This window comes from Rhincodon typus, chromosome 40 (assembly GCF_021869965.1).
Source record: "Rhincodon typus isolate 14 chromosome 40, sRhiTyp1.1, whole genome shotgun sequence".
Taxonomy (NCBI): domain Eukaryota; kingdom Metazoa; phylum Chordata; class Chondrichthyes; order Orectolobiformes; family Rhincodontidae; genus Rhincodon; species Rhincodon typus.
In genome coordinates this window covers 6,242,611-6,264,445 of record NC_063371.1, presented here as the reverse complement: position 1 = coordinate 6,264,445, position 21,835 = coordinate 6,242,611, and the positions used below count along the sequence as shown (strand labels likewise).

At 41.2% G+C, this 21,835-nt stretch overlaps 1 protein-coding gene across 9 annotated transcripts in view; it reads right to left on the bottom strand.

The window, feature by feature from the left end:
- Window positions 1–21,835, bottom strand: part of nsd3 (nuclear receptor binding SET domain protein 3) — a 108,169-nt gene that overhangs the window by 71,809 nt on the left and 14,525 nt on the right. For 7 of the 9 annotated variants that reach the window (XM_048618686.1, XM_048618688.1, XM_048618690.1 and 4 more), the window contains exons 1-2: window positions 21,081–21,512; window positions 11,260–11,984 (exon numbers count right to left, since the gene is read on the bottom strand). In XM_048618686.1, coding sequence (XP_048474643.1) covers window positions 11,260–11,940 — 681 coding nt within the window. In that variant the 5' untranslated portion in view covers window positions 11,941–11,984; window positions 21,081–21,512. Of the gene's footprint in view, window positions 1–11,259; window positions 11,985–21,077; window positions 21,513–21,835 lie in introns of those variants that run through there. The other 2 variants (XM_048618685.1, XM_048618684.1) reach the window with 2 other exon arrangements.

The following is a 21,835-nucleotide window of genomic DNA, read 5'->3' as shown; positions in this document are numbered from 1 at the left end:
GAACTGATGCTTGGCCCATCACGGCAGGTCAGTTCTGCACAAGTGCTGGATCTTTTACCACCTCAAACAAGAAAAACAAGCAACTGCACTAGGGCACACATCAAAGGGGCTTTTCAATTTCCAGCAGACAAGGGCAGCACTCCCACTTATTAAATGAATAGAACATGTAGCTCAATAACTCATATGTCTAAAACACAGAGCAATACTTGGGCAAAACGAACCAAATCAGGGGCTGGCCAAGAGCAGCAGACAGCAAGGACTGTCAGCTCTGCACAAGTCATTACAGGTTTACGCTAAAGAGAACATAAATGAATAGGAGAGATATGAATAACGAAGGATACAGCCTCAATTGCTTCTGACACTACTTGACACGTCTTTTAATACGATTGCTCTCTTGTTAAAGAGACTCTGGATTACAATGTTTGAAGGGGGTGTCAGTTTGTCTCTGAAACTTACCATTTTAAAGCGAGGACAAAAATTCATTGAACAATTAATTCTTACTTTTGCCAACTCAGGGTGAAACCCAATTCCAAGGCTAACAGAATTTTTCTCAATTTGTTTTCTTGAGAACATTTTCATTGAACAATTCTTACATGGAATCCTTTCTCTGAAATACACAACTACTTCAGTCAAACTCTCATCTGTTCAGCACCTGTAAACACCGAAGTACCCTGATTTGTCAGCACAATCCACTTCCTCTTTCTAGTTCATTCTGTTAGCAAGCATCCAACTTGTGCCTGGATGCAACCAAATTTCTGTCAAGAAGTGTGGTACAATACATGCGTTACAATAAATTCGAAGCAGAGCAAGCGTAGCAGGACAGCACACAAGAAGCAATAAGAGTTTTACAAGTGGCAGGTGATCAGTCAAAATCCTTTATTTCAACAACTGTGTAACCATGATTACACAGGCCAGGCAGTCTATTTCAATATTTCATCATGGATGTTTCTGCTTACCTTCACTCACTACTCCTTTTGAACAAGTCATTTCCTTTCTGACTTGGCTTCACACCAACCAAGTGGTGCTTTTTCACAGATTTTTACTCAGCCTGCTCAAACCCAAGAGAGCTGTTGTCACTCCATTCATGCACTCCAACAAACTGCTATATTAATTGCCACAACACGAGTAATGGTCTTGCCTATTTTTGAGAAATCTGACATCAGCATAGCTTACTATCTTCGATTTGATTCAGATACTTGTGATTTTCACAAACACTACACTCAAAAAAAAAATCTTAGATACACTTCCCCAATGTTACACCAAAACTCTCAACTCCTGCATGTTATCCTGGGGACCACACTTGGAATAATGTCAAGGCTTGAGACAGAGCACAGAAGAGAAAAGAGATTTCACAGAAGCATTCAAAAACAATTGATGTACCTGGACAGAGTAGGTAAGCAGTAAGTGTTCTCATCGGTGGCAGCATCAAGAACCACAAGGAACATACTCAGACTCAGGGGAAACAAGGGGAGGAAAGTGGACACGATCAATGTTGAATCAGCCATAATCCAACTGGATGGTGCACCAACTGCTGTTTCTATTTCTAATGGGGTTACAAAATAAGCAATGGTGCTGTGAAGAAAAATATGTTTCATGCAAAAGTGCGTAGGATTTGGCATCCACTAACTTGGAAAATCGAGGATTTAGGTTTGTTTGAGGCATTCAAAAGAGAACTGGATTATTATTATTAACAAAGGAACAATGTGCAGTGTTGCCAGAAAGTAGGGGAGTGGCACAAGGACATTTGTTCCTTCACAGGGCCAGCACAGGGTTGAATGGCCTCCTTTTTTGCTACAATGCCATCAAGGTCTCAAAGCAAAGTGCAGAATGCTGATGGCAAAATTCAATTCTAGTTTACCAACAGAAATATTTTCCCGTTCTGAGCAAGGGTCATGGGACCTGAAACATTAACTCTGATTCCTCTTCACAGATGCTGCCAGACCTGCTAAGCTTTTCCAGTAATTTCTGTTTTTGTTTCTGATTTGCAGCATCCGCAGTTCTTCCAGTTTTATGAGATATTTTCTGTGCCTAATTTCTGATTAATGGAAAATATCCGAGCAACGTGACTTAACAGCAGGGTTCAAAACAACACCAAGAACCCTCACGGGAAAACCAAGCTGCCAAGGCCAGGCTGGCTTTTTGTGTAGGCTCAGTAGATGGGAATGATTCCATATGTCACGGCAAAATTTTAACAAATGTGCTGGAGGACCAATGAGAAAACAGTTTTAGAGAAATAAACCTGCAGGTTCACATAGATCCCAATGGGGCATTGGCACTGAATGAATTACTTTCCAGGCAGCCAAAATGGACCTTACAGGGCTGAATAATCTTTTTCTATGACTGTGACTGTAAACAACTGAATTAGCAAGTTCACTTAGAGGACACACGGTCATCATTTGATGAGGGCAACAAATATTCAACTAATCAAATTATGCCACAATGCGAATTGATATCATGTTTTGCAAACTGAAGACTCAGTATTAAATCCCTTCCATCTGTGCATCGTTTGGCAAGTTAAGAACTGACTTTCAGGGCATGAAATGCGCAATAGAAAGCTATCATAACTGTCCTGCTCCTCAGCATCGGGCTTAACAGGACAATGGTCAAACCTAAGTTTCTCATTGTTTCAACACACACCTATTTTGATATACAGTTCTACAACACAGCAATGGTGTACAACAACTTCCAACACATCCCCCATGCAAGGAAATAGGATTCAGAACTGCCTATGGTGTTGGGTACAACAAGGACCTACTTAAATCAATAAATCTCTCTTATGTTGTTGATCTGTCTTCACTCATCATTAGTTTGCTGCCATGTCTGTTTACATCAGGCAAAATATTCCATTTTATTAACAGTTCATTGACTGTGAAGCATGTTGGGATGTCCTAACAAAATGACAATACTTGAGACAAGTTCCTGCTAGTATACTGATGCCTCAACAGTTAATTCTTGTTGGAGCAAAAGGGAGCAAAAAAAAACTTGAAATATCCTAATTATTAAAGCCAGTTGACAACGAAGGTTGGAAACGTTGATTCAATTTAGAAGTTGTAGCAAAGACTTCACCACAACTGAAAATCTGGGTTTAGCCAAAGTTCCTTCGCTCTACGAGCATGGTTAGTGGTTTTAAGTAGAGCTTATGCCAACCAAAAGGGAAACATATCACAGACAGGATGAGCTCAGTGCTAGCCTTGAAGAACGTCTACAGACCGATGTGTACGTCACAGCAGAGGTCAATGGATACAATACTTGGAACAGAAACCGGTGTATTCACCATTCATGAGCTCTGAGGTAGTGAGGCCAATTTTACAACGTCCATCAATACTCAGATTAGCAAACTCTGCCACGTCAGCTTTAACTTTTATGGTTACGCCACGATATTTTTCACCTCACAATATGCAAAGGGAGGTCATGCAGTTGCTCTTATTGTCACTGGAATTTGAAAATTGACCCACATACTGCCTGAAGTGTTTCCACATCTGCTCTCTCAGTTATCAGTCAAGCAACTGCATTGCCTCAACCCATTCAGCAATGCATACAGTGCAGCTCCAAAACATGGCCAACAATAAGCGGGGCTCCAACACACGAGTGTTTGCAGTGCAACTCAACTTTTTCTTGTTTTCCAATTCCAATTCCACCATGGTCTCACCCTGAAAACTTGATTATTACGTCCAATCTCACAACTTTCCCCACTTAACGTTTGTGCATTCCAACAATTCTGGCCTCTTGACTTCCCAATTTCATCCATTCCACCACTGGCAGCCATAGTATCAGATGCCAAGGCCCTCCGCTCTGGAATTTTCACTCTGTCTCTCACTCCTTCTTTAAAGGCACCCGTTGTAATCTTGTGCTTTAACGAAGGTTTTTGGTCATCTGTCCTGATATCTCCTTTTGCGGCTCAATGCCAAGTTTTGTTAGATAAGACACCTGTAAGATGTATTAGGATCAGTGTATTTTGTATGATAGCTGCAATTGTAGAAACACTGGCCTGATCATGAATGGGTGAGAAACTGTTCCTTATCAGACCATGTTAACACTGTGCTGCACAGTCCTTCTTTGAATTAATAAACTGAACTCCTGGAGCTGCTAAAAAGGTTTTCATTAAACTAAGCAGAACGCTCTCTCGCTGGGTGTTTTAACACTTCCAAAATGCTATTTATTCTTCACTCAATGCACGTGAAATGATATTTATTCATGAATTACTAACTAGAAAGGAGAAAGAATCATCCACCTATCTGCTCCTTTATCCATCTCCCCCTCTCTTTCTATTTATTTCAGAATCCCCTTCCCCTCTCCCATTTCTGAAGAAGAGTCCAGACCCAAAACGTCAGCTTTCCTGCTCCTCTGATGCTGCTTGGCCTGCTGTGTTCATCCAGCTCTACACCTTGTTATCTATAGTTGTGAAACTTGTGTCTCCAAAAGACCATCTGACTGAAACTTTGATTCCCTATCCTGTTTTTAAGAGTTCCACTCCTCTCCATACATTTGTTGCCATTAAATACAATTTCTCGTTTATTGGACCGGTTAAGCAATTCCCTCCCTCTCAAGGGATGAAAGGATCAGGGTATCCAGAAGGAATAAGGTGCCCTCTGTTTTCCTACCAGCTAACCACGTGCACTTCGCTTCATGAAGTTGGTGGTCATAATTGCTTTGAGCAAAGGACTGTACCTGCAGAATCATACCCGACTATATTCAGGCACCCCTTCCCGTCACCTCAGACTGGTTCGTAATCTGGAAAGGCTGTCCTTCTTTCCCCACCCCAATTAGCTGAGTAATAAGAACCATTTTACTCAGGAAATTAAAAAAAAACACCGGGAGGCGGTGTACATACAACTTGAATGTAAAAATGTTGTTGTGCACAAGGTGCAGGTTCACTTTCCACCTCGTTGTTCTACCTTATTAGTGAATGCCTCCAACTCTGGCATTGGATCCCAAAATCATTTTGTGTTCTGCATTCCAAACACGGAAGTATTCACACCGAAGAGCACTGAATTCCCTGAAGAACTTCTAACAATTTGGTTTTAAAACTTCTTTGTATCTCAGTTGTTCTTTCCTGTAATTGTGGGCATTTACTGAGGTACCAGTTGACCAATTGTAAAGTCTTCAGCTGCTACATCAGACGGTGATGGTTCACCATCAATTCGACCAAAGAGAACGTCAAAACTGAAACTCATCAGTTCATAATATATGTCCTGTATATAATACCAACCAATCACTTTCCAAAATGATGGCTGATTCTTTACCCTTTCTATCTCAGCATTCTTAATTTCCATTGCTTCATTCCTACCCCAGCCAAGATCAGCTCGATCACCAAAAGACCAGGAATCAACTGTGGCACCTTGCAACCCATCTATGGGAATACTTCAGTAGGCAGTACTTGGATCCAAAAGCTGATCAGAAACTACAAAAAAGAACAATTCCAAACAGGGAGAAAAAGTCCTCCAACACAGAATAGCCACAGAAATCAGGTTATGTCCAGTCGAAGTAGCAACACCAGCAGTCCTTATGATGTGTCGGTCATCGCTTTCGTAATGGCATTCCTTCTGTCAGTTAATTACAATTTATCTCTTTGAAGTATTCTTGTCCTCATTTGAAGATCAAGAACCACGACGTAAGGTCAATGACTGCTTATTCCCAGCAGTGGCAAACTTCATATTCACTCAGGTTGACAGTGTTCAACAGAAGTTTAAGCAGATGAACAGGTTATAAACATTTAGTTACAACAATTAACTCTACATTGCCCATCATGAGGAAGTCTACACAAAACTGCATTCAGTCCCAAAAGTGTTGAAGGAATTCGCTACAGGTCAAGAAAAGTGTAATTTTTCAATACAGTCATGCTACAATGGTGTCACTGGCTCAGCCAGCATTTATTTCCATACCTAGCTGTACTTCAGAAGGTAGACTGGGGATGCGCAAGTAATAGTGGTCCAGCCAGCAATGCCCACATCCCATGAATCAATTAAAATATAGACATATATAATGCTTTGCAATTGAAATATGGCAACTGCTGGTCTGCAATTCTTTTAAGCCTGCAAAAGGCCTTGGTGGAAGGGATTGACTAACAAGATTTCTTGACACATATTGCAAAAAAAAATCTTTTATAGCCCTCTTTATGACTATTTTGTACTGACAAGTCTTAGATTACTCAATACAGGATGACAGAACGTTGTCAGGTATCTACAAAACATTCATTTACTGACACAAGAAACCACAAATGCAAAGCTTCTGAAATGTAGCAGTGCCAGCACAATGTCATGCACTTCTCTTCAGAATAGTCTGAACAGTATTTTACGCTCCAGTTGAAACCTCGTCTATATTTTAAAACGTGAAACAGCAACTATTTTGACAACTGAATCTCATGACGAGAAGCCTCGTTTCTAATCCCTGATAGTATTGTGCACAAGATGAAGCTTCATGTTCTATCTCATTGCTATATCTTATAACTAAATGCCTGCTGGCATTGGATCCCAAAACGATATTGTGTTCTGTACTGCAAACATCAAAAAGTGTTCATGTCAAGGAGTACAATATTCCCAAAAGAACTTTGCAAGATTTTGCATGAGTTTTTGCAGAATACACAAATGGACAACCTTCCCCATCACCAGCGCTAACACCACGGTACATTCCCTTCCAACCAGCTGAAGATGTTTCAAATCTGTGCCCAGTTACTTTCATTCAAATATGGGATGGTCAAAAACCACAGTTCCTTTTCTCCACATCCTCCTGCCTCACATTACTGTGGAATATTTCTTACCTGGTAACAGTATCTAGCACATTGGAAGATGTAAAATACTTCACGTACAATCATGAGCAAAGATCAACAGAGTCACTTAGAAAGACAAAATCCCCACCGAATTCCTAAAAATCTAAAAGCTCCCGTTTCCACTGGATTGTCTCCCACCTACAACATTCAGAAATGCAGTTTGTCAGCTTCTATCTACTCATGTCATTTTAGATCACCAAGTGGTGCTGATGAAACAATGCTACTTTATCATGCATTCTGTTTTCCTTTGCTGTTCTTCCTTTCCCAGAAGCTGTGTAGCTAAAGAGCAAATGAAACAAATGATTTCCAAAGAAAGATCAGAAGGAGAGAAAGGGCTTCAATTCGTGGTCAGGAGCTATAATCCCGAACATGGGCAAACTAGTTGCTGCTGTGAAACAAAACACCTCAAATTATTTTCTAATCCAGTTATTTGGACAGGTTATGACATACTTTCAGGGTAAGTGTCGAATTGAAGACAGTCCAAAGAAGGTTCATTGGATTTATTCCAGGTATGGAAACATCGTCTGATAGGATAGGTCGAAAAGGTTGGCTTTGTACTCTTTGGAGTTTACAAGAATGGGAGGGCACCTTCCTGAAACATACAGGATCCTTAGAGGACTGGACAGGGTTGATGCAGAGACGCTGTTTCCTCTAGTCGGAGAGTTGAGGATCAGAGGGAATAATCTCAGACTAAGGGAATGCACATTTAACACAAAGATGAAGACCAATTTCTTCTCTGAGAGGTTAGTGAATCTAAGCAATTCTTTACTACAGACGACTGCCAGAAGAGGCTGGTACAATTACAACATTTAAAAAACATCTGGATGCGTGTATGAATAGGAAGGGTTGAGAGAGATATGGGCCAAATGCTTGCAAATGGGACTAGATTAATTTTGGATAGCTGGTTGCAGTGGGCAAACCAGACCCAAGGATCTGATTCTGTACTGTACATCTCTATGGCTCTATGACTGTTGAGGCTGGGTCATCAAGTCAATTCAAGACTCAGACAGACACACTGTTAATCTATAAGGGAATCAAAGGTTATGGCAATAAGCAAGAAAGTGGAGTTGAGGATTATCAGATCAGCCATGGGCTCGTTGAACGGCACAGCAGACTCGATGAAGCAAATGGCCTACTTCTACTCATCTATCTATGGTCATATGAAACTGTAGCAATTGTAATGAGGTCAGCCAGCCGGAACACCAAGCCCTGTCTGGGGCTTTTATTCTGATCCAATCAGGAAGCCCTGGCTGACAGATTCAAACTGGAGTGTCAGAGGTTCTGTTCACTCTGGGGGCTCTCTGTCAGGAAGCTGGATCAGTGTAAAGGACTTTACACGTGTGTAAATAAATGGTGACTTGCTTTCACTCTATTTTCCTAACGTGCCATTTTGCAATTTCAGTTTTTATTTCTGATTTACAGCATTCGCAGTTTTTTCAGTTTTTATGCATTCTGACTGGGCAGTTAATCATATATTTCTCATTTTAGCAACCAATGTTTTCCAGCTCCATTTTATGGTACATCCACGTAAGCTTCCAAAATTGTCAAACTGCACAACAGATGGAACTTGCACGCTGGAGTCAACACGAAGCTCCAACAAGAGCCTCCATCTTCCAAAGTCCTCAATATCCACCCCCACCAGGTAGGACCTTCAACATCCAATTTCTCCTCAACCAACAAAAAAAATGCAAATGTTCAGAGAAATAAAAACTTTTGTCTGAGTAATCGTTTTAAAATCATGATTTTTTGACTTGAGGTGTGCTGCCTCAGGCTCAGCAAAATCCCAACAGCCTCAACAGCCATATATTCACAGTTTATACGTATTTGCATTTCTTGTGATGCACACCTCAGGTTCACAACAGAAGAAAATTCATCAGAGAACAATCGTGTTTATTACATGTGATGATAGAGCCACACTCATCAACATTAATAATAAACAAACTCCAAACTATAGTCTCTGTTACTGGAATTTGAGAAAGGATCCAGGAAACGAATGTTGACTGAGCTCCCACTTCCACTAACAAACATTTTGTTTCTTTCCCGTTTCCACTGACATGATCAGTGAAATAGTCTGTCTTGACAATTCAACTTTTTGACATTTCTGTAGACTAACTCTATACCAGGGGTACCAGAATTTAAGATTGTGTTCCCCACACAATAAACCTCCAGCCAAGGAAACAGCTAGAACAGCCCAAACTGACTTGGAAACAAAGTGAAGCAAGAATTCCATTTGGAGTGAGTCACACTCCGATACCAGATCACGCCCCCCACCCCCGACATTGGAGTAAACCTGCAATTTCAACAGAACTGCAGTGGCGGGAAATTAAACCAATTCACGCCCACGCTCTGTTGGCTTCTAGCGATCATAGATGTGGTTTTACTACCATGACTTCTCTCAGTGTGCTTGTGACGCCTGAAATAGACCAATAATGGAGGTCAGACACTAATCCCAAAGAAATACTGTCACCTCAGCCAACTCCTTGGAAAAGGCTTACATACCGGTTTCAAGACTTGAGAAACAAAGAAATAAAAATCAACTCCAGTATGAATTCCAAGGTCACAGACTGGAGGAACTGCTCTGGCAATGCACAATTTGCCGATACATTTTAAAAAAAAGGTTCATTAGCCCAACAGTTCAGGTAGTCGGTACTGTTCTTTCTCATATAATTTTATGATATGAATACATGCAGTGATTCTACCTGTCTGTTTCTTCAAAGATAATCTTCAAATAAATTAATACACTTTTCATTATGACTCATGACTGCTTTGGGGAGGAGCATCAAGACATTGTCTTGCTTTACTGAAATGGGATAAACTGAGCTGGCAAGAAAAATCCACAGCCTCAAGAATTAACTGTCTAAAACAAATACATCTTCCTACTTTGGACACGTATTCAGATCATTGTTTTGTTTCAAAGCATGAACTAGCACGTTCAGAGTGAGCGTTGACATGTTCAATCTTCTCTATAAGCCAACCATAGACCCTGCCTTTTCTCCTGAATGCAGGTGAGTAGACAATTCGAAAAGATCAATCAATTTGAACACCAACGCACTTCCCCTGACTGCTGTCCAAGTGTGACATGTGTTGTGCTCTACAAGCAACACTAAGATGCATTTATATCATGTCTGCAAAACATTAAAAATCCCAAACTGCTACCAGGAGTTCAATCTGACAAAACATGATACCAAATCAATGAAGGAGGTATTGAGACAGATACCAGAAAGATGAAGATATTACTACCAACGGTAGGATGAATGGAATGCAGGATATGCAAAACAGAGGTGGAAGCAAACCAAATTCTCAGTGGGTGGTTAGCCTGGAAGAAGTTCAAGAGATAGGGAACGGTGCAGGTATTCAGAAATTTGAACGTGGGCAAGTTTTTTTTTTCTTTGAAGTTGATCAAGTACGTCAACACAGTTGAGAAATGAGAGGGAGTGAAACTTGAGCAGGTCAGAACATTACCAACAGCATTTCAAAATGAGTGAAAGTTGATGTACAGTCAAAGATGGGAGGAAGCTATGATAGCTCTTGAATAATCTAAAGTGAAAGTAACAAAAGCTTGGATGAGAGTTTCTGCACAGATAAGCAGAGGCAGAAGTCAAGTCAGGAGCAATAAAGTAGTGATTTTCAGGAAGCGTCATGTTCAGTTGGGGGTCAGATAGGGCAGCCAGATTGCAAACTGTGCAGCTTCCCCCAAAAATAGTGGTCAGGGAAACAAGTGCAATCAGTAACAATTGGTCTTTCTGATGTTTGGTGGCAGGGGAGGGGGTGTGGAGGGGAGGACTTGGGGCAGGGGGTGTGGGAATGGGATCCCACCTCAACCAATGGTAAATACAGAGGCAGCTGAAAACTTGACAAAGAACTCGGTCTTTTCAGTCCACTTGCAGAAAATGGGAGAAGAACCAGTTTCTCTTGGGTTCTTGTGGCAGAGTGGTAGTGTCCCTACCTCTGAGCCACAAGGCCCAGGTTCAAGTCCCACAGGGTCCAGACATAAGTCATAATACTTCTGACCAAGGTGGTTAAAGAAAAAGAGTTGTTTTTTTCTCCAGTCAGGGAGTTACTTCCAGATACAGGAAGAATCCAGAAGGCAGGGGTGCAAACTCAATTTTTAACAACATACCAACTGGAAATCCTGGACTGTCTGATTTAGGGCATGTATATCAGTACATGAAACATAGGCACAATTGTGCGTCAAGAACAGAAGCAGCAGATTATCTGTGTTAGACAGTGCAGTGTGGGACAGGTAAAAGCATTCCCATTCTGGAAAATCTAACTGTAACAAAGCATAATGAAAGGTCCAAATGGATAAAAGAAAAGTTTTAAAAATAGAACTGACACCTAATGCTGTCAATAAATATGGTGTTGTAAATGTATTTTAAATTGGTTGGGTTACATAATATTTTCAACATTTAATCAAACCAGTGACTGGTTAGAGCTCACATTAAAAATGCTGACGCTACCCATTACAAGACCCGCCCAACAGAAAGGCGCACCTGGACAACAGGGTTTCCACATATGTCTTTGCATTCTTCGGGCTCCACTTTGACAGCTTTACATTCCTGGCTTTCAGTGGTGGTAGAATCATGTTTGCTCCTTTTCTTTTTCTCTCGTTTTTGTTTGCGAGCCACTGCAGAATCAGCAGCCTGAGCCTGCTGCTCATTCAGGAGATCTCCACAAAGTGAGGACTCAAACAGTGCCTTCCCATTGTGGTAAGTTTTAGTGATGCGCAGTTTAATCTCTGGAGAACCCGTCTTCTTTGGGGTGACAGGTTCAGGAACAGGTGGAGAGGGTGCTTTCTCCTGAACCTCGGGCGGTTTCACCATGTAGTTTCCCCCTGTATAAGAGTCAGTCGAACTGATATTCCTACACGTACCGTAGCCATTGGCAGATCCATTGGGGAGCTGGGAGTATGCCGGGTACTTGTTTGGCGTCTCATACATGTTAACGTTGGAGTAGCCATTGGTGACTGGCGGGATCGTATCAGCACCAGAAGCAGGAAAGATGAAACCTTGCTGGAGGGAAGCTTCACAGGATTGCCCTCTGTCGTCCCTGATGCCACTGCTGGCATTGAGAACATCAGGAACCTGCCTCATATTGGCTGAATCAATAAGTTGTTGCGGCAGTTGAATCGTGTTTCCCATGATACCTTTCATGAATGTGAAGGAGAGATCCATCGTGTTGCCCCCGCATCCTCAACTTTCCCTCTCTCTTGTTGAGCCTGTGGAACAAAGACAAAAAAAAAGTTTTTTCATTCTTCACAGCAACATACAACACAACCAAGCCTTTAAATTGACTCGTTTCAAAACGATTACATCTGTAACAGCATGAAAGAAAATAGCGTATAGAATTGGGCATTTAACCAGCACTGTCCCCCTACTTAATGCCGTATGATCATCCAGTGAAACACCATAAACGTGTTTAAATACAAGATATAAACAAGAAAATTTCTTTCCGTCGTGATGCTAAGATTAGAAATATGTGAAATGTTGCTCGAAACACTTTTCTGGTACAAAAGAAAGCCATGTAAATTACGATGGCAATACAACTGTTGGCTCCAATTAATGCCATCTCTTTCATTGAAGTGTCAAAGGGCTTACTTCTATATTAAAACACAATATGAATATCCAAGTGTCTGATTTCTGCCATTGTATGGCTCTTTCTGCACACAGTTCCATATTCTTCTTGTTCTAATGTCCACTGTTAAATATCACAGTCACCTTAGCTTCAAACAGTCCCTGTGGTAAACCAATCTGTGTATCATAAACTCCTTGAAACCTTCCATTTACCTAGGCATTTATTGATCCAGTGAAATCATCCAGCCATGTCCTTTTCTCAAACTCTGTCAAAAGTTCCCAGCAGTTCCATCTTTACGCAAGAAATGAAAGATTTTTTCAAATTATCGTAACTTCCATTTTATTTTTAATATTATTCTAGTCAATCGGCAATTTTCTTCCTGAGATAGTCTTTCACATGAGAAATTTCAGGCTCTCTGCAATGCGTCTAGCCAGTTAAAATGAATGAAAGGAAACATACAATGGCCCCTCAAGTCACGTGTTTATTCTGCTTCTTGACTCTTATCAAACTCACAATATCAATTGTCACTCCACAGAAACAGCTGTATTTACCAATAACTCCCAACGATGCCATTCCAAATGGCTCATACAGGCTGCAGTATTTCAAAATCAGTAACGCGTCCACATCAAATTTCAGGGGAACGGGAAAAGACTGCTGCGTTAAGAAGAAAACCAACTTTGTGCACCATCATGCCAATGCAGTACATTGCTAAATGAGCCCTGTCAGCAAGAATGGAGCAAAGCTTCACTTGAAGCTACACCATACTGCTCAAGCACACAACACAGCAGTCCAACTACACCTTTAGGTCCAGTATTCAAATGGATTAATCTGTAGCTTTTTCAGAGAAGATAAACCCTAAATAGCCACGTTACATGGAGTTGAAGAACAGGAATGCAGATTAAAAAATGATTTAGGGAAACAATCTATCATCTAACTTGAGCTTTACTGAAGACGGAGGCACCCTGCCTCCACCCTGTTCTAGTGAATCAATATTCAGGACTTCATTTATTCTGCTGTGAAATCCGTTTCAGACTTTGCCCGATGCCTGTTTTAGAACTCTTACTTTCAGTGTCTGATAGTTAAGTCAGTGGAAGGTCAGGCACACAAAACAAAACTCATCCCAGGAAAACAGACAAACCCAAAACATACAATGTACGCAACAGGACAAAACGACATCCAAAGTTGCTCGGCAGAATATCTGATCATGTTCACTGTTTGCATAAATATTTTTGAAAATGTTGTTGAAATCCAGTGGAATTATGTGGCTGCTAATTGGGCATGTTTGAAAATGATGTGGCTCAGCATAGAAAACAATTTGTAAAGATCATTTTTGTTCAATTAAATCATTGTTCCAAGTACGAATGACCATCAAGACTGTTTCTATGTTAGAACAGGCACTCAAAAAACACATGCAAAAGAACATATTTTAAAAACAGCTTGCAATAAACCCAGTGACTGATCAGAGTGAAACATATGCAATGGGCTTTTGGTTCCCCTGCAACCGAAGTGTGATGTATTTCAATGAAATGTGGTGGGGTGGGGGGCTGGAGCAGGTGTGTCCATCAGAGTAGGGAAGAAAGTGACAAGACTGCAGGAAATGTAGAAGTGGGAATGTTGTCAGGTCTACCAACCCATTGCTATTTGCCTCTCACCTTCAAATGAAAAATGGAGGCCAAAAACTTTTGACCAGTTATTACCAGTTTCAGACTTCCTTATCTGCCAATCAAGTTTGTACTTCAGCTATGAGAATTTAGCCAAGGTACTTTCTGGTAGAAACTGATAGCGTTCTAGATGAAGTTGCAATTCAGTGTTTCCTGCAAATCTCCACGTGCTCAAAACAAGCCTTTCTGGAAATCACTGCACTGTACTTTGTATTTGTTCCAGCCACACGTACCTCCTTACTTATACGTAAGATGCAAGAACAGGAGACTGCTAGGAGTTTTGTTATTTTTAAAAACAACATCTAAAAACCGCACAGCAACAACACATTTTACGGCAGCACTTACGTAACAAAGATGCAGCCAGAACTCCACTGCTGCCATAGAAATCAGCTGCAGTCTATATCAATAGTATCAGGAAAAGAGCTGTGAATGTAGGGACATACATATTACTTGCAATGGCAAATCCTCATCAGGCAGCAATTAGGCACAACAACCAGAACTCAAATTACAAAGGAACAATTGGAGAAAAAGGGCGGAAGGGTGGTTCAAAGAGAGAGGTTCTCAACACAACTGCACAAATACTGAATTTCTCTAATGCCTAAAAGCAAACAAAGGAGAGAATACCCAGGACAGTCTATATAATTATTTCCTATGTGCCTGCTTGCGTCACTCATAACTGGCAGATGTTTCCCCTCAGGGCACAAGGTTATACAGTCAAGGCCACACTTACTTTTTTTTAATGATTATTATTTGCAAGTTGCACAGCAAATCCATCAACAACAGCAGAACAAGTATACATTCTCAAGGTGGAGGCTTCAGCAGACTCGAAGAATGTTTAACAATGGATTTCAACTGGCTTACTCACAAGGATAATTAATATCAATGTTACTGAGTGCAACGTATAAAAATAATATGCAACAACCTTACAGGTGATTCACTGAGCAATGATCCTCCCCAGTAATTCTCATCACCTTTCTTCTCTCCGTTGAAGTGTTCCCAAAAGTCAAACCTTTGGTCATCGACCCTAATAGCTCCTTGTGTAACTTATCAATTTTGGTTTTGTAACACTCCTGCCAAGTGCCTGGGGAGATTTTGGTAAGGCTCAGGCATTACTAGTTTGAAAACAGAGATGTAAGAACACAGGACTCTCACACTTCAAACTCGGAAATTTACAAAGTATTCAAGTTTAACTTAAATGCTTTATCTGATAGGCATTCACAATTCTTTAAAAATCAGAATTCAAAAACCAGACTTTACCAATGAACTAGCTCCGTCAATGCTTCTTCCATAATTAAAAAATATTTCAGCATTCTGCTGTTTCTTCATTCAGTTCTCAGGAGGAGAAAACACTCAGCATAACGACATGTTTATCGCAGCAAACAGTGCGTTGCTGAATACATTTTCAATCAACTCTGAAAACGCACATTATCTCATTTTTTGTTTCAAATTCTGAGAGGAGTAAAATCCTACAAATTGATTTAAATCAAGGTATGACATTTCTACCACAAATCTACCTATACATTGCAGTATTTATATAGAATTCCCAAATGATCTCGTGAAAATGAATGAAAACACCTAAACAGACTTAATGGGTTAATGTACCAATCAGTCCCCAGATACCGGCAAAGTCCTCAGGTTGTATTCAAGTGTATAATTAATATTAAGGTAAACTATGCAAACAAGATTGAATTTCTTTTAAAAAAATAACTAATTCTTGATTGATTCATTTTTTCCCAAACACAACTGCTGTCATCAAAAGTCAGCTGTGGCCTAAAGGGCGGGGGGGGGGGGAAGAGTATCAAGAAAGTGAAATTATTAGCCAGGCCTGACTCTGGCCAGGCCTGCAGAGATCAACCTCATGCTGAAGACAGAAAGTGGGGTTATTGTGAGAGTGGCGTGGTGGTGGTGGTGGTGATGAGGGTGGTGATGGGGGTGGGGGATTGGATGGTGGGGTGGTGGTGGTGGTGGGGGGTGGAATGACAAATCTAAATCAGCTTAAAGCTGCAAAGAATTTACATCACCATATCATATTACCAAGTGATGGGTTGTTTCAAATGGCAATGCCTGCATATTTGTGGCGATAAGCTCAAAACAGAACATCGGAAAAAATTAACGTATTGGCAGCACAGCACATCATTAAGTAAAACAGTGATCGAAGACCTTTTCTACTGAATAAGAAATTGCTTCCTCATTGATTTTTGTATACTCTCAAGACAGAATATGGTTGCTGACATGTGTCCCCTTCCCCTCTGCACCAATACAGGGCATTCTCCACAGTTGAAAATAAATCTGCTCCCAGATGTGTACTAAGCAGCTGAGCAGCTTGCTGGTGCACTGAATGACTCAGCTGCTCACGTTCCCTCCCTCCCTCCCCACAGAGAGCCAACAAGGACAGGAACTTGCGTGATTTTTGATCATGAACCCACATCCTTTCCCTCTGCATCATCTGCCCTGTTAGGTGCAGTATTTCGAAACACCACAAACATAGAAGCAATAGATAGAGACTAAAACTCTTCCCTAGTGATGAAATAAAATTCCCTTATGAAATAAACAATGCAAAAACTGGGCCTTCTTGAAAAACATCAATGAAGCCATCTGAAAAATTGTAGCATCACTGTCGGCAGAAAACCCAATCTGGTTACCAGAACTGTAATCATCACACTCCTCTGTGAGCAGAATGACGTTTGGAGAAACCACATTATCTGAGATATAAAACTGGTTTGGTCAGAAACACAACATTATTCTCATTTTCCCTTCCATTTTTTTCGGATTTGGTGCTTTACCAGGGAAAACAGTCTGACATGCTGAAGTGAAGGTAAAAAAAAATCTTGTGGCTCCATAAGTTTGGATGCTATCTTTTCAAACAAACTCAATGATAAAACTCATCGCAATTTCAGAAATCGCTTTGTTTTAATAATTTTCAATCAGTGCAACTATCTAATTCAGTGACATTGCTCCATTTCGAAAAGCCAACACAGTCAATTTCATACTATTTCAGATTGCATTCCAGTACTGAACTGAATGATTTTAAAAGCTTCAGTGATGACTGAAGGCTGACTAAGGATTTTAAAAAATGCTATGTTGCAAGAAGCTTTATTTCTTCCCTCAATGTTTGCTCAACGGGCAGCCATTTCATACTTGGGTTTGGGTCCACAGGAGTTCTCCACTATCTCATCCAAATAGCCCTCCCTTACGGTTGAACCACGATAACAAATGTCTTCTTCCAATGTCGCATGCAAACTATCTAACAATGTACTCAGGAATATTTACAACGCTCACCAGAGACAGCCAGTGGTAGTTCAACTACCACACAGCTGTTCTGGTGAAAAGTAAATGAACATGGCACACAGAAATTCTAAGCGGGTAAACAGCTTGTGTGAAATTCAGGAAGTGATCTGTTTTACATCTCAAATTCTGAGGTTTCTACCAAATGAGAGATTCTCTTCAGTTAACTACAAGCCTCACTGCAATCAGATGGTTTCATACAGCATGTAAATCCCTATATTCTCAGACCAGAATTGTTTAAATTGTTCATGTAAAAACATTAAGGGTTTCACAGATAAAATTGGGACAGAACATTGATCTGAAAAGTCAAATGTAAATGAAAAGGAGAAGATGAAGGGATGAAAAGGAAGGAGGCTGAAAACAGGGCTGATCAGGGACAAAACATGGCAGCCTTGTGGAGGCAGAGAGCAAGGCGGGGACTGAAAATGCAGCATCCTGTCATCACGAAAGAAAAAGGACGTTGGTGCCATCACAGAGAAACTGAAGGAGACTAGTGAACTGTTGCTTGGCCATTCTGGATCATGGCTGATCATCTCCCTCAAAGTCACTTTCCCTCAGTATCCCTGTATCCTTCGAAATCTACCATTTCTAGTAGCGCATCAATCTCAGCCTTGAGCATCATCAGTAACTGAGCCTCCACAACCCATTATTTGGGTTGTGGTCATTATTTCCAAAGATTCCCACTGTGTGTGAAGAAATTCCCCTTCGTGTCAGTTCTAAATGGCCTGCCCTTATTCTGAGACATCTCTTATACAGAACCTGTCAAACCCTGTTCAGCCCTTTAGTGGAGGAAGAGGTGGTACAAAAAATTCAATGGGATAACAGTTCAGGTAGAGAATGTGCTTAAAGGGTATTATCCGTACCCTGAGTGCCAATGTCCAGGTGGATACGTCATCTGGTGTAAAAGTGGTGATGGTGGGTGCTGTGGGCACCATCTTTCAATTGTCTTTGGGTATTCATCGGTCTCAGAGGCTAGGAGGGTTGCATTATGCTACACCTCTGTGCAAAAATAAAGGTAATCCAGGAGACACAAGCCGCTAAGTGTAAAATTACTCTCAGGGAGACAGTAACCAGGTTTTGTCGTATGATGAAATATTCAAAGATGTTGGTGTGATGTACACAGGCTTTCAAAATCTATGAAGAAAGAAATATCATCCATTAGCAGAAAAAAGACCTGATGAGAAAATTGCTGCTCACAGTATTCAAGGGGTAATGGCAGTCTTGTGACAAAAGTGGCTAAGAGTCATAAACAAGGGAGGTTCATAGTAGTTGGACAGATACAGCAGACTGTCTGTCAGAGGTTGCTGTTAAGGTAAATGGTCTCTTTGATGTATCAATGACCTGGACTCATGTTTTTTGAACGCACAAGTTCAAACATTGCAGGTAATATGAAACTTCAAAGTGTAGTTAACAGCAAGGAGGATAGCACCAGACTTAGGAAACTATATATAGACAACTAAACAAAGTTGAAATGAGACATTTTGAAAGGAAGTATTAGCAAAGATATTACAAATTAATCATACAACGTAAATAGGAGTACAGAAATACAGACTTGGGGTGGGGTGGTGATGGTTTGTTAATGTACACGTTTTAAAGTGGCTGGACAAGTTCAGAAATATATATCAGGATTCCTGCTTTTATAAATGGAAGTACAGAGTATGAAAATTGCACCTTTATAAACTACTTGCGCAATCTCACCTGGAGTATAAGCATCTAATATTGCTTGAATAGGAGTGTTAACACTTTGTAAAGGCTTCAGAAGAGATTTCCAAGAATGCTATCAGAGATGAGGAACTTTGGATATGTGAGCTGATGAAGGAAACTGAGATTTGCTCTTAAAGCACTGAGTATTAAGTGGAGATTCAGAAAAGGTGTTCCAAATTCATGGGAGGTAAAGATAAACTAAATGCATAAGGACAACATGCTTTCACTTGCAGTAGAGTCAGTAGCTGGAAGACACCAATTTCAGATATTTGGGAAAATATCACACACGCAGTGATTATGATATTTAATGCATGACTTCAAAATATGAGCATAGATCACAGGACTGTCATCATGCAGAAATCAGCCATTCAGTCCATCATGTCATCTCTGGCTCTCTGAATTTGTCATGCCCTTAATTTCATTCTCCACATAATCCTGCACATGCTTCATTTTCAGACAACAATCTAATTCTTTTGTGAATGCTTGGCTTAAACCCACCTTCACCACACTTTTAGGCAGTACTTTCTAGTCAAAAGACGGCTGTGGCATACAGAAACTGTCATTACATTAGTCAGAGTCCCTAACATTCTGGGGACATGAGCTTAAATCTCACCAGGGCAAATGATCAAATCTGAATTCCATTTTAAAAATTTCAAAATTTAAGAAAAGTCTAATAGAAACCATGTAAACATGGTCAATTATCATATAAATCCATCTGGTTCACCAACATCCTTTTGGAAAGGATATCTGCTCTCCTTTCCTGATCTCGCCCCAGTGTGACTCCAGATCCACAACAATGCAGTTGACACTTGGCTGTCATAGAGTCATACAGCACGGAAAGAGACCCTTCAGTCCAAGCCAAACATAATCCGAAACAAAATTAATCCAACAGCCTACTCCTGGCCCAGATCCTTCCAAACCTTTTGTATTCACGTACTTATCAAAATGTCTTTTAAACTCTGTAATTGTGCCCACACCCCACACTTCCTCAGCAAGTTCATTCCACACGCAAACAACCCTCTGAAATTGTATAATAAGCTACTCAGATAAAGGGTATTAAGAGATGGGCAATAAACTCGCCAGCTATGTCCACATCCCATGAACAAATTAAAAAAGACCTTAACCACTTGCTCTGTGAGCAAGCTGCTTTTCGATGTTCCTTTTGGTAGAAGCAGAAGTAACATCTAAAATAGAATTGCAGATATCCTTGGCAAGGACACACTGGAAGGGTTCTGGTGGTGCAGGGGGGTTACAAAAGAGTGACACTACTAGAGACATCTTCTGAAGAACCGGCTCAGGTAATATAGGCCAAATGGCCTCTTTGTCTGTTGTAAAAATCTTTAAAAGCAACAGTCTGCAAAATAAATGAATAAACAGAGTTTACAACGACACAAGTTCAGAAATAAACTTTTGAGTTTCATTAATTGCATCAGTTTCTGCTGAAAAACATCCTTTATGTCTTTACTGTTTTCTACCCAAAATGACAACAGTGTTATGGTTACATTTTGAATGTCATCTCACCTGCTGGACATCAAAGAACAAACAAGGCAGGAACTTCACCTGTCAAAAAGCACTTCTCGGAAAAACCTCTGACAGCTTAGACAAATGACAAGTTGTCCTGCTCCTTTCCCATCCACCATCCCCACATCCACATCCACAAGAACTGCACTTACAAAAAAGCAAAATAAAAATCTTAATGTCTCGGAGCAGGAGGACTGGCCAAAACGAGGCAGAGGCAAGAGTTACTTAACACCTTGTCAAAGAAGTACACTTAACCGACAGGCCAGATTGTTGGATTTTGAGATGAAACTTCATGTTGCATCCTCAGTCAGTCAGCAGGACTGCAATATGGCTGCCAATGCCCCTTTAAATCCAACACTGTACCTTTTTCCCCTTCATCCTCAATCATGCCCCCTTCACCAAACAGCATGCAGCAAAGGAAGAACAAACAATATCACTGTCCATCCACACCCACCAGGGGAATGATCACTCCATGAAATAAAATAGCTGAATGTCAGAAATTAAAAAACATAAATAAACACATGTCCTTAAAATGAGAAGTGCTGGAAAGCAGAAAGTAAAACGACTACCTGCAGGTTGTTCCATTCTAGTCAGAGCCAAAAAGGGTCAGCTTGCTGCGGATTCAGAGACTGAATTAATCCAGGAGGAAGGAAGAGAAGGATGTCCAGGCCGCTCGCAGTTTTAATGGGGAGGGAAGTGAGTGGGGGTGGGACGGGCTGGGAGAAGGGTTTTTTTTCTCTCTCGTTCTCTCCTGTTTTTCTTTACCTCCGTCGTTTTGGAGCTGCCATTGTCAGATGGTGAGATGGCGGCTGCAGCTTTGACAGAGAGACGGAGGAGGAGGAGGAAGGGGGTGGAGGAGGACGCTGGGGTGGGCAGATAGTTGTAGTATTGGTGGTGTTTTGAAGCTCCGGCTAGGCCTGGCTTGTCTCGCCCCCAGGGCCCCGGGCCTGTCGTACGCTACCTCGCCGCCTGTGCGTGTTGTTTTGGCCGCTTTCCCTCGCCGGCCGCACAAAGGCCCCGGGCCGAGCGCCCCTATTGGCTGCCAGGCCCCGCACATGCGGCGGGGCATCACGGGATATGTAGTCCTCTCGCTGATTGACAGCTCAGCCAACAACAACAACTGCTGCTGCTGGTGGTGGCAGGGATAGAGATCCCAAACTTCAGTGCTGCTTCTGTCTCGGACTCCCTCTCCAACGCACTGGTTGTTCGGCCCTGATATGCACCTCTCCCCGATTGCAAGCACTTGCCTGTGTTCAAAGTTCGGGTTTCTTTTCATTGATTCATTCACACATTCATGGGGATGTGGGCTTGCGCCCAAGCCATT